We start from the raw sequence: 14047 nt of genomic DNA, 5'->3' as shown, positions 1-14047 counted from the left end.
AACGACAATAAATGTCCATTCCTCAAAAAGTGCTATAAAAACTTTATATATTCATATTTTTTTTCACTTTAAATTGGTCAGTCTTTTAAAACTACTTCTCCCTGAAATATTCATATAAAGTTTTAATAATATTTTCGTTGTTTTAACCCTTTAAATCCCAGTTTCATTACATGAGCGCCCTGTTTTTTTAGCCCCAAAAAACAAAAAAACTAAATATTTTCCAAAAAAAACATTTGAAGTAATATTTGATTGTTATTATAATTAGGCCTTTAGATGGACTAAAGATTGGCACCAAGAGTCATTTCGATCGCCTTTTATTTTTTTTCCAGGAGCGCATTTCATAAAATGCACACTATCGACCACGCCCAAAAAGTGCAATAAAAATATTAAATATTAATTTTTTTTTTAACTTTAAATTGGTCAGTCTTTTAAAACTACTTCTCCCTGAAATATTCATATAAAGTTTTAATTATATTTTCGTTGTTTTAACCCTTTAAATCACAAAAAAACTAAAAAAAAAAAAACTAAAAAACTAAATATTTTCCCAAAAAAACATTTGAAGTAATATTTGATTGTTATTATAATTAGGCCTTTAGATGGACTAAAGATTGGCACAAACAGTCATTTCGATCGCCTTTTATTTTTTTTTTCAGGACCAGAAAATGGTCTCCAGGCGGCAAATGCTCCTCCTCTAGGCCGAAATAAGTGCATGTTGCCGGGGTAAGTCGCGACGATCACCGGGGCACGATCACCGGGGACTGCTTTTTCCAGCCCACACGTCCGATACCACGTGACAACAAATACGTCATTTCCTGTTGACTAAAAAAAAAAATGCACCCTCTCATGGTCCTAGGGACCAAAAAATGGTCCGCACGATCAGCGGGCGAAGCCGCTGCTGCACGCCGGAAAAGAGGCGTCATTTCCGGCAGGTCTGTCCAAGCAGCCCGCTGTTTTCCAGCAGAGGTTAAATGTGAAGCAAGGGCGCCACCCGGTGGACAAATAAAAAAATTACAACTCTAAGGCCTGTAGTCCAAAACGAAACTCAAGCTGGAAACCTGACGACCCCTTTGACCGTATTTTTTCTGGCGTGAAAAATAGCGTTTATAATGGGTTTCAATGGGACAATTTTTGTCCAAAGGCATAAAGGTGGATGCATTGCTGTAGCTTAGCCATTTTAGGCTAATTTAATGAATTTACACCACAATTAAACAAAAAAAGTAAAAAAAAAAATCTTTGACAAATTTGGCTTTAATCCACTCAACACAGTGAAAATGGTTTAAAACTAAAAATTCAAAAGACAATAAATGTCCTTAAGACCCTCCAGCAAATGTTTGAAGAAGTTCAAAATAAATGCATCAACTGTCTCATCTCCTCAGATTAACCCTGATCTCATGCATGAAATGATCTCAGCTCAGTGAGCAGAGCAGGATGATCATCACTAAATAGCTTCATGTTTATTTAAAGGGACCTTCTCCTGTAAATGTTTTGTGTCTAAAATAACTTCAGTATCATAACAGAGACACCACAGCTGTCTGCCAGTGTTTGTATGTGGTGTTAGTGTTGTGTAAAATAAATGACATGCTTTGGGTTGAGTTACTTTCTGTGTGATTTGCAGCTTTGAATGTAAAACATTAGGACTGTTTAACTGAGAAGTTAAAGCTTTAAAGTCATCATGTCGGCAAGTTTAACATATATTAAGTTTTGTTTTTTTAAACCTCAAAATAATCCCTGACAGCTTCATGTCTCTCTCCTCTCACTGTGAGCACTAACAGGTTTTTAATGACAATATAACAAAATGTGGTCGTATCACACGTTTAACTGGGATACTGTGATAAACTAAAACAATAAAGCCCATAATTGTGATGATAAATATGAAGCAATTCATTCAATGGTTCTGTATTATGTGAACTGGCTCATGCAGTACAATGATTCTACACTAGAGGGCTCTTCTTTTAAGGAAAATAGAAATGAGGAAGTGCTGGTGTTAAAGCTGGATGCAGTTTGTCTGCAGACACACTCACACAAGTCAGTTCTCATGTTAGACGGCTGTTGATTTTTTTAACATTTATTAATATTTTTGGTATTTTCTAATCTCTGATGAGAGCAGCAGCAGTAATCAGGTCTTTAAAATCATCATACAGTCTTCTTTCTGACTTGAGGGTTGAGGGTTCTCTGCAATATCTTCTATTGCCGTTCCTATGACTGTGCTCTTCTGTACAGAGATCTCTGATGCTGTACCTGAAATCTGATGGAGACAATCTGTTTAGCCTACTGTACATCCACCCCATTCTGCCCTTCACACACACAGTGACAGGCATGAAGTGAAGTCTGTTGTCAGAGAAAATCTACCTGAAAAACTGATAAGTGAGAAGAAGTGAGGAATGAAAGCGTGATTCCCAGAGAATAAGAAGAAACTAGCTTTATTGGTCACATACAGAGTACAACATGCCTTTAAATGTATCATGTCCGAGCAGCAGACGTGGTGTTATGGTATGGGGGACCTAGCCAGGTCCCTTGCTGGATACCAGGAGGGAATCAAACTTGAGATCTCTGCTCTAAAGGTGTGTGGTCTTACCATTATACTATCCAGCTGCCCTGAAGTACATTTTGTGAAAGGAGGTGGTCGGACATATTAATTGACATTGGTCTCTATTTTCTGTTTGTATTGCTGATTTTTACTTTGAGTGACCGTAAAGGAATGAAATTTGTTCACTGACAGTGTTTTTTGGAATTATTCCCAAACCCATGCAGTGATTTCCATGACAGAATCTTGCATATTTTCATTGCAGCCCTGCCTGAAAGCCCAAAGATCACAGGCCTTTAAGTGTTGTCTTTGTCTTGTTCCTAGCCCAGAGTGTTTTCTCCAGATTCCCAGAATTGTTCAGCGATGTGCTGTAGATTAGGCCTCGGTCACACTACAGGGAAAAAAAGGCCAACCACCAGGAAACCACGAAAAATTGGTGGTAAGCAATTAAATTTCCACTGAAATGTTTCATTTTGTGGGCACATTTGTGGGCAACCATGTGGGAGAGAACTAGGAAAGCAAGCACTGCCAGAGCCCTACAAAATGACCTCCAGTAGGCATCTGATGTTAATGTTATTAACCAAACAATTAGAAACAGACTTCCATCAAATTCAGCCCTCTGAAGGTTGATGGTTTTCATTTCCATCAAACAATGTGCCATCAGTCTGTATCAGTATAGATATCCACTGTGACGCTTTCCCCATTGAGATCAGATGAGGTGTTTTTTAAGCTTTACATTCATTGTTTTTCTAAATTGTGTATGTATGAAAATAATACTACTGATTACTGCTGTTCTCAAAACAAATAAAGCATGTTTGTTCCCTTGCTTGGCAGGAACTGTTTACTTAAAAGAAAGAAAAACACTAAGCTTCACACTTCTCCAGCCTCAGTCAGGCAAATGTAGAGAAATTTCTGCTGTTTAAAAAAACTCCACAAGTTAAATTTAAGCTTAAGAAGTCTGCTCTTTCTAAAAAACACCATGCAGGAGGAAGTTTGATGGTGTTAAAGCTGCAGTTTATATTTGGCTGAACTAACTTTAGTCGTGTCAGTTCGGGTTTTTAAGCTTTAGTTCCTGTGTGACGAACAATGCACTTAACTTTCTGACTAGAAGCTGAAATCTGACAGTCATGATCTCGGCAGAAGATGGATTTTTGGTTTGGGGATTCATTCAGTTTGTCTCAGGTAGGAATGTTTCTCCTCCTAAAGCATTCATGGATGAATGTTTTAAACGTAGGAAAACTCTGGAAAGTTATTAAAGGATGTTAGAAAACACGAGATTCACTGTTAATCAGCAGGACTTAAAGTTTCCGCTTTGATGAGCTCTTGAAGTGAGCTAATGAATGTTAAAGCAGTTCAGGGGAAACTGAACAACAACCGAGCAGAAAGCTGGAGTCTGAGATGATGTCAATATACAAAGACATCAGAAATGGCCTCCTTTCAGCTCACTGTATAAATATTTTGTTGGTACGACATCATTACTGGAATAGTCCACTCCGAGCCCTGACAGTTATTCTAGTAAAACAACCAGAAAACAGTGATGTCAACAAAAACTTTTCAAACTCTATGACAGAGGTTTGATTGCGGAAACATGTCAGAGTTTTTTAGGCTAGATTAGGTTTTAGGTCGCTCGATAATAAATATGATCCTTTACATTGATACAAAGAGCAGCTGCAGCTTGACAGCAGAGTAAGGTCTACATCATCACAGCTGTTCATGCTGATCACTGAGCTTCAGCCTGGAGATTCTTTGTCACCACAGACGTGTTTCCATCATAAACCAGATACAGACAATAGTTTTAACACCTCTGCGGCTTTCTGCTCTTTGAACAATAACTTGTGATTAAAGACAACCTATAATAAGTAAAATACAGACAAAACATCATTATAGGAGGAATAATTGCACAAAATATTTCAGGTAAAAAGACACAACATGCACATACAAAGAAAAGACAAAAGGAAAGAAGGAAGTTAAACTTTGCTACGATGTGTTAGACAGCTGAATGTGTCATTTTTGGCATCATTTTCATCATTCACACTCAAAGAGAGAACTTGACCCAGCAAGATGGAGCTAGAGCTGTTTGTATTGTTTGAATTATTTTAGATTGATACTGCATCATTTAAGCAACACTTTGTAAATTCATCTAAGATTTTACAGTACAAATATATAACATTATTATTTAATGATTAATGGAAAAAAAAAGAAAAAAAAACAGGTAATAACAGCAATCTAATAAGCAAATCTCTAATAAATCTGTTACTAATAAACTTCCTGTTAAAGGTGTTAATGGAGGAGAAACCAGGATCTGTGCTCTCAAAGGTTCATCAGTGGATCTGCACTGCTCACATCAACATCTGACTTCAAGCAGCAAATGGTTCACTGCACACTTGACTGGATCAATGAGTGAGCTCTCTGTGGATGGACAACGTGTAACGTACAACATGTCTGAAGAGAAAAAGTCAACTTTAACCATCAATGATCTAAGAGAGAGTGATGCAAATACTTACTGCTGTATGAAGACTGCAGACAGTCCAGGAAACTGTTCACTCAGTAATATTACTCTTCAAGTTGTTGCAGGTACAGTGACTTTTACTCATTAATAACTTTCCAAATGACATCATTGTATAAGTTGTTCTCCATCATCCTCTCAGAGCTGCAGGTAAAGGTGATTCCTGCCACAGAGGGACAGACAGTAACACTGATGTGCAGCAGCAGCTGTCCTCTGACTGAAAAGCCTGCAGCCTACATCTGGTACAAGAACAGAGAGTTTCTCTATGAGGACTGGTCTCCCTGGTACCAAGAGCTGCTCAGCAGTGAGGAAGCAGTCACATACTCCTGTGCTGTCAAAGGCTACGAGCATCTCAGAGCCCCTCAAGTCTCTGTGGGTGAGTCATGATGTTTATTGTTCAACAAAACAAACAGAATAATTTAAGTAAATTAGTATAAATGTAAGAATGATCTCAGTATATCTCAATACATCTTTTGTTGTACAGATTCCATCACAGCGACCTGCTTCAGTGTGACCTATGCTAAAGGGAACATGTGTTCTTACAAGCAGAGATCAGTAGATGAGCTGTGCTCCATCACATATCCCAGAGGTGAAGTTTCCACAGATAAACACACATCTTTCACCTAACCTCTCACATTTTTGTTTAATGTCAATTTTCCTTTTATAAGATTACACTAAATATGACCTTTGTTAATAAATCTGTTAGCACACATCCTAAAAACAGAAATAAAATGATATAGGTCATTGTGTGTTATGAAAACTTTATTAATCATCTTTCAGAGGTTTGTGTTCAAAGAACTTCCTACACATCAGATAATGTCACACTGACCTGTAACAACAGCTGTAATCTGACCGACCCTAAAACTACATACACGTGGTACCAAAACCGAAGCAGAAACGTCAAGAATCAACATATTTCAATTCATATCTCTGCAAAAGACAAGTTCTCTTGTGCTGTAAAAGACCACGAGCATCTTCAGTCTGCAGAAGTCTGTGAGTAATTCATTTCATTTTTTCTTTCAGTTAATTATGAATAAAAGTGTCAGCATACAGAAAATCAAACAACTCTAAATCTTCCATCTTTATTTCAGGTGTTCAGGATAAAAACTGCTGGAGAGTGAATTATGTCAGCAGGAGAATCTGTGCTCTGGAAGGATCTTCAGTCAACATCACAAGTGAATACTCACATCCTGACAACATGAAGCCAGAGTTTAAATGTTGGAGTAAAAACTGGAGGAAAGATAAAGTGGAAGTTGAAGAGCTGATTGAGGCTGCAGGTCGTGTGAAGTATCAGGACAACATGAAGAACCAACACATCCTGACCATCAACAACCTGAAGAAGAATGACTCAGGAGGATACACATTCAGATTCAAGAGAGATCATGAAGGATGGACACAGTCTGATCTGCCTGGAGTCTTTTTGATTGTCACAGGTAAATCTAAACTCCTCACTCAGCAGACTTTACTCATTAATGTCTGAACAGGAGCAGAGGTGGAAGAAATATTCCGATTTTTTAATTATGAGAAAATAGCTACACCATGGAGTAAATAGTCCATCATAGCAAATGCAAGGGTAAATTTTAGATACGGTCCAATTCGGAGATACAGAGGTGGAAGAAATATTCAGGTCCTTCATCTAAAACAGCATTACCACTATGTTAAAATACTCCACACAAATTCCTGCACTGAAAGATCGACTATAAGAAGAAACAAAATATTATCTTTACTAAAAATGACAAAAACTGTGGAAAAACTTGTCATCTCATCATCATCATCATCATCAACTTTATTTATAAAGCACTTTAAAACAACCACAGCTGACACAAAGTGCTGTACATTGGAACTGTAAAATAAAATTACATGAGATATAAATAAAAAACAAATAAAAGAAGAGTGAAATCATTAATTAAATAACTACTGCATTAAAAAAAGAAACTAAGTCTCACTGAGGTTAAAAGCCAAGGAATAAAAGTGGGTTTTAAGACGTGATTTAAAAGTGGACAGTGAAGGGGCCTCTCTAACATGCATGGGCAAATTATTCCATAATTTTGGAGCCACAATAGAGAAGGCCCTGTCCCCTCTGAGCTTCCTCCTGGATCTCGGTACCTCCAGGAGCAGCTGGTCAGCTGACCTGAGAGACCGACAGGGTATGTGGGGATGAAGAAGCTCAGAGAGGTAAGGCGGGGCAAGACTGTGTAGACATTTAAAAACAAACATAAGAATTTTAAAATTAACTCTAAAAGACACAGGCAGCCAGTGCAGAGAGGCCAGCACGGGGGTTATATGCTCTCTTTTTCGAGTTCCTGTTAGGAGTCGTGCAGCCGCATTTTGAACCAGCTGCAGACGTGAGAGCAATAACTGACTGACCCCCACATAAAGTGAGTTACAGTAGTCCAGGCGGGAAGAAATAAAAGCATGGATCACTGTTTCAAGGTGCTGCCTCGAAAGAAAAGATTTTAGTCTTGCCAGTCGCCTTAAATGATAAAAACTGGACTTCACCACTGCTCTGATTTGGTTGTCCAATTTAAAATCACTGTCCAACTTAAAACCAAGGTCAGTAACAACAGATTTAAAATAGACTTCCAGGGATCCTAAAACAACAGAGGAGGACTCACAGGGACCACTGGGTCCAAACACCAACACTTCTGTTTTCTTTTTATTAAAATTTAAAAAGTTTCGAGCCAACCAAGCTTTAATGTCATCTAGGCATGTCAAGAGAGGTTTTATGGAGATGGCATCCTTGCGTTTTAGTGTCAAATAAATTTGGCAGTCATCGGCATAACAGTAAAATTACTTGTGTTAGTTGACGTCAGAAATAAGTTGTGGACTAAAAAGTTTTCTCTTTTAAGATAATTTAGATTGAACTTTGACAAAACTGAAAGTACAAATATGTATGTATAACTTGTAGTGAAATACACTTCTTTAATAAATACATTTCTCCACTGAACAGGAGGACTAAAGCACCAGTTTGTAGCTTTAGTCAAAATCCATGTTTAGTGTGTGAGTCACAGAGGAGATTTACTCTGAGATTAAATGTTTTTGATCAGTGCTGGTATCGTTACTCAAAAAAAGAATATATGACACATTACTTGTTACACCTTTTAAAAGTAATACAGTATGTCACTTGATTACTCACCAGATAAAGTAAATTGTTACACTGCTCACCTGCTCGTTACTCTGTGAACACAAAGCTAAAAACACAAAGCAAAGATGAAAACCAGAACAAAGAAACTTTATAGCGATTCCCAGTGATTCTACTTTAGAAACATAAACAGGTAGAAACAGAGGCTGCAGCCTGTCTGCTCATTGCTGCCTCTGTTACCTGTTGAAGTTCAGGCTGCTGGGCTGGAGTCAGCATTCACTCAGCTTTATCATCAGTCTGGGTTCTTGACTGGCTTTGCACTAGCATGCTGTCTGTGCAGATGTTTGCAAAGACCCAAAGTTGTGTTAGCAACGTAATGCAGTTGTTTTTTGTTCTAGATGCAGTTTCCACTTTATCATCGCGCTCTGTTCTTTACGTGCAATAAAGATAAAAGTAATGTCTTTGCCTACAATTCGGAGAGGCTGTAGACCGCTCTACCTTTTTCCTAATCCTGCACACAAACTGAAATCAGCTGATTGTGGCAGGAAGGAAAAGTTTGTTTGGAATTTTTCTTCTTTCTCTCCACCCGGTGTGCAGATAACAGTTTTCTGTTATCTACCTTTGTAATGCAAGTAATGACATAATTGTAACTGTAATGTGATTAGTGAATTTAGTACAGTAACACATTACATTACTGAGTTACTGAAAAATGTTTTGTGTTTACAACAATACATTAAACACAACACTGCCAATGTTCCTCTTTCAGAGCTGAGAGTGAAGATGAGTCCTTCTGCAGTGGTGACAGAGGGTCAGAGAGTCACACTGACCTGCAGCACCAGCTGTCCTCTGACTGACAACACAAACTACATTTGGTACTTGAACAGTCGACCTCTGACCCCGAGAGAGAACCAGAACAAACATCTGATCCTAGACCCAGTCAGCAGGGAGGATGCAGGAAGCTACTCCTGTGCTGTGAAAACCAACAAAGATATCAGCTCTGCTCCAAAGACTCTCACTGTCCAAAGTATCACAGGAACATGGACACCAGCAGCTGCAGGAGTTTCTGCAGCTCTGCTGGTTTTAATACTTCTCACTGTCTGCTGGTGTGTTAGGTAAGTGTTGGTTCACAGCAGTAGATTCAATTTCTGCTCTGAAGTCACTAATTTTTCAGTTCATTCACTTCAACCAGGAAACAGAGAACTTCTGGTCAGCCTCCAACAACTGAAAGGTCTGACCAAATTGAACAGGTAGAGATTGGAGTTTGTGGATTGTCTTAACGTTCCAGTGGTCATTTCATTTTTCTCAACATACAGTAAAAGGAGTCAAGTTTAAAGTACAGTATAAATTAATGCTGTTTGTCTCCATCAGCTCAGCCTTGGTCCTGTTAATGACATCTCAACACAACCAAAGCAGGAGGATGAAGTCCACTACAGCAGAGTCTACTTTAAAAATAAACATGTGGTTAATCTTTGTTCCACCGTACAGTCAGATCAGCCCAGACAACAGGAGTGTTCTCATTATGCTGTTGTCAGATTCAGCTCTGATGGAGCATCTGGTGTCACTCCTGCAGACACAGACTTACAGACTTACTCTACTGTGAAAGTTTGAGAGAGATGCTGTGTTCAACAGCCACATATCCATTACCCTGCAGCCATGTCAGAGTACAACCTGAAGAGCTCACCAGAAACTCAACAATCTAATCAGAAAAAAATGGTTAGTTTGTAGTGTTGGCTGAGTTCAGTTCGCCATCTTAACTATCACTATCTGACATTACAGGACACAACACAGTTGTTGACAGCTGTTACAATGAATGATGTGTGCATAGTCTCTTTTACATGGCGTAGCTGTAGGTCAGGCGGTGGAGCAGGTCATCTACTGATCGGAAGGTTGGTGGTTCGATTCTTGGCTTCCCCTAGTCTGCATGCCTGGGGTCTTGCCCATATCCTTGGGCAAGACACTAACCCAAAATTGCTCTCCGATGCATCCATCGGAGTATGAATGTGTGTAAATTTTAGCTTAAAAAAAGCACTTAGACAAATGTGCTTGTGCGAATGGGTGAATGCACAAGTTGTATAAAGTGCTTTGAGTGCTCAGAAGAGTAGAAAAGCGCTATATAAGAACCAGTTTACCTTTCTAGTCCACATATATTGTGCTTCAGCCCGCAGCGCTTTTATCTCCATTTTCAGACTGCGAGTGTAACTACAAAAACACATCTGAAGGTTGATTATGAGTACAATCCTTCCTCCAAACTCTGAATTTCATTTCTTTGAGTTCTTCTGACTCTTACTTCAACCTGATATATAGCCTCCTACATCTTTGTCAGAGCTGCTTCTCTTCTCAGCTGTAACAGATTATTGTTTGGGATAAAAAGCTTCACTTCAGGTGCTCTAGCACAAGAATGTTGCGACAAACAACTGGGCTGTGGTTGGATTGTTAAAAGAAATAACCCTGTGTGTTTTCCAACACTTTTTTGTTGTAGGATGTCATTATTTCATAACCTTCTTAACCTTTGTTTGATCTGAGGTTGAGCAGTTCCAGTTCTTGACAATGTGTGTTCTACATGTCTGAATGCACTGATGTGATTTTCTAATTAAATATTTGTCTTAACAAGCAGCTGGACAGGCATACCTAATAAATTGGCCGGTGAGTGTTGCAGTGCTACTGCGATGTATTGTGGCAAAACCTTCTTGTAAAATAAAACTCACAAAAGCAGAAACAAGACTCAGAACAAAGGTGCAGGAAAACTGGATATAACAAACACAGCATGTTGAGAACACAGGGCTTATATACACAGGGGAGTAATCAGGGAATGGGCAACAGGAGGGAGACACGGCTGGGAGAAATTAGGCTAATGAGACAGGGGAGAGGTAAAACTGAACACAGTGACATAAGATATGAACTTTCAAAGTAAAACAGGAAACCAGAAACAACAACTAAACCTATACTAAACATGAGGGCATAAGAACAAAACCTAAACCAGAATAGGAGAAGAAACCAGGATCTGTGCTCTCAAAGGTTCATCAGTGGATCTGCACTGCTCACATCAACATCTGACTTCAAGCAGCAAATGGTTCACTGTACAATTGAACTGAGTGCAGTGCGCACTGAGTTCGCACAGCGCTTTGGTGACTTTGAAGCACAAAAAGAGAATTTCGGGCTGCTTCGCAACCCATTTACAGTTGCCGTGGAAACTGCACCTGTGTAGATTCAGATGGAGCTGACTGAGCTGCAGTGTGATGGACCCTCAAGGCAAAGTACAACACTGAAGGGCCCGCACAGTTTATTAGTTCAATTCCTGAAGCAATGTCCAGCTACATGCGGCTCGAACCTTGTGTATGTTTGGTAGCACATATCTGTGTGAGAAGCTGTTTTCAGTGATGGAGATTAACAAAACAGCACACAGGACTCATCTCACTGATGAACACCTGCAGTCCATCCTGAGAATCTCTACAACACAGGACCTCGCACCAAACTTAAACAAACTTGTTGCCAAAAAAGATGCCAAGCATCCAGCTCTGGCAAAATGGCATAAGAGCAAAGAAAACTGAATGTTATGATTTGTTCTTTTTTTTAATTTTATCTATATTTCCAGGGTTTTTTTTGCATCATGTTCATGTTTTGAATTTGTATCATTTATATTAGATATTTTTATGAAGAGCATAATTTTTGTTGTACCACCAGATTTTCATATACTTACATTTGAAAGTGTTTTTCTCTCCCACTTCAACCACTATTGTCATCAGAAGAAAAAAAAATCTCCTGTATGGCCTGCAATGAATCCTGGGATATTGTAGGACATGAAGGATACACCCAACCCATCCTTGAAATTTGGGGAAATGAAGGATGCATTTGTCGCCACATTTGGAGGACTCTTCGAATTTGGACAGCCTTCGTTGCGTCGCTGTGACATCATTACCTCCAAATACAGCATTTGAAGCATCCTTCCCCTGAATTTGGACACAGCCGTAGATTCCAGGTCAGAAACATTACAGTTTTTCTCAGTTGCTTTGGTGCATTTCTCACAACTGAATTAAACTTTGCACAATAGTTAGTTCAACCTCCACAACATGTAGTCGTTTTGGCACAACCTTGTGGCGGTTTCATGTTCATTTCATCCAAAGGCAAATGCCTTTGGACATGAAGCAGTTGAGTAAGTACAAATATCTAAAGAATGGTCACTTTTGACTTGCTATTCATCACTATCTCCTTGCTTTTGTCATGAGTGTCACAATTATTTATACTTGTACCAGCTGAATAGTCATTGTCCTTACAACTAATAGTTTTCATTTCATTGCTGTGTCAGTGCACTCAAAATTGTTGAACATCTTGTCAAACAATTTGTACACCCATTTTGAAAACCCTATTTTTAAGGATTTTCCATGAAAATCTCCATAAATTACTTTTCTCAGGTGAACCTTATCTCACACTAATGAAAATTGGTGTGTGTTACTCTTACTCGCAACCAATGAAAAGCCTCTTCTACCCAGTCACAAGTGAATCGCGTTACAGTATCCCCTACTCTACAAGTATATATATAATGTAAACCAACAGACAGGATTGGCATGAGGTGCATACTGAATCTACAAAACTGCAGAACATGGAACGTCAGCTGTGTGGAAGAGGGGTGAGGATCGGTGGAGGACGAGGACAAAACCGGGTAAGAAGAGACCAACCACATAGACACGTTCCTGACGAAATCAGGGCAACACTTGTGGATCATGTGATAAACCATGGCCTCACAATGGCCGAGGCTGGTCGAAGGGTGCAGCCAAATGTTGGGAGGACTACTGTAAGTTTTATTATTCAGACATTTCGTCGGGAAAACAGGTGAGCATACTGTAATGTAGTTATTCAGCACAAACTAATTTGCTCTGCACTTTCATAGTCATACAGGAGACTTGCATTAGGACATGACCTTATAGATCTTTACATATAGACGTACTGTAACTGAAGCGCAGACTTGGCCCAGGTGTGGCATAGTGTGCTGTGGTACAATACAGTAATGCTGTAAAGAAAGGAGTTTTGAATGATAGTCCTGTAACAATTACTGTAAGCATGTTTGCGCTTATTTATGTTTGTGTTTTTTCATCTGCATCTCAGAAAGGACTGCCACACAACCTAGAAGAGGTGGAAGAGGTCCACTTTTGACTCCGCAGCAAGAGGAAAGAATTTGTGCAATGGTGGCTGCAAACAACGCTTTGAGACTGAGAGAAATACAAAGAACTGTCGTAGAAGATGACACCATCTTCGGAAATATTCAGTCAATATCAATTTCCACCATAGACTGAGTCCTCAGATGGAATGAAATGTCCATGAAGCAATTGTACAAAGTACCATTTGAACGGAACAGTGATCGAGTGATGGAGCTCCGTCACCAGTATGTACAGGTAAAACATGTTTGCATATGTACCTCTGTTTACTGTAAAAGTTTAGGCCATGTACTGCACTTACATTTATGCATGTTACTGTAATCCTATTTACAATTCCAACTGTACAATCTGTTGTGCCAAATGCACCATTACAGACTTTTTTATTCTCATCCTTTGTATAGCGTATCCTGGAATTGGAGGCCAGGGAACCCCTGCACACGTTTGTATATCTTGACGAAGCAGGAATCAATCTCACAAAAGCCAGACGGCGTGGACGAAATCACATTGGAGAAAGAGCCACCATTGATGTCCCAGGCCAACAAGGAGGAAATATTGCAATGTGTGCAGCAATCTCAGAAAATGGCATTCACACCCATATTCCTCGTATTGGTGCATACAATACACAACACCTGTTGGCTTTTCTGGACGCTCTTTATAGGGACCTAATCCCACAAAATGAAAGGGATGATCCTGGTGACAATCGGACAATGTGTGTAGTGGTTTGGGATAATGTTAGCTTCCATCACTCTGCTGTAGTCAGGCAGTGGTTTGCAGCACACGGCAGG

The 14047-nt window shown here is 39.3% G+C and overlaps 1 protein-coding gene across 1 annotated transcript; it reads left to right on the top strand.

Annotated features, from left to right (window-relative positions):
- The first annotated feature begins 3335 nt into the window (after nucleotides 1-3335).
- LOC146667635 (B-cell receptor CD22-like) lies at nucleotides 3336-9720 on the top strand. The gene is made up of 9 exons (XM_085409295.1): nucleotides 3336-3349; nucleotides 4926-5098; nucleotides 5173-5406; nucleotides 5515-5619; nucleotides 5811-6023; nucleotides 6122-6463; nucleotides 8879-9224; nucleotides 9302-9359; nucleotides 9481-9720. The coding sequence occupies exons 1-9, from the start codon at nucleotides 3336-3338 to the stop codon at nucleotides 9718-9720; spliced, it is 1725 nt and encodes a 574-aa protein (XP_085265421.1).
- Nucleotides 9721-14047: the final 4327 nt, after the last annotated feature.

This window comes from Rhamphochromis longiceps, linkage group LG6 (genome assembly GCF_057381845.1).
Source record: "Rhamphochromis longiceps isolate RC_006_pf linkage group LG6, R_longiceps_female_GT1.1, whole genome shotgun sequence".
NCBI classification, from domain to species: Eukaryota; Metazoa; Chordata; class Actinopteri; order Cichliformes; family Cichlidae; genus Rhamphochromis; species Rhamphochromis longiceps.
This window is presented reverse-complemented; position numbering and strand designations above follow the sequence as displayed.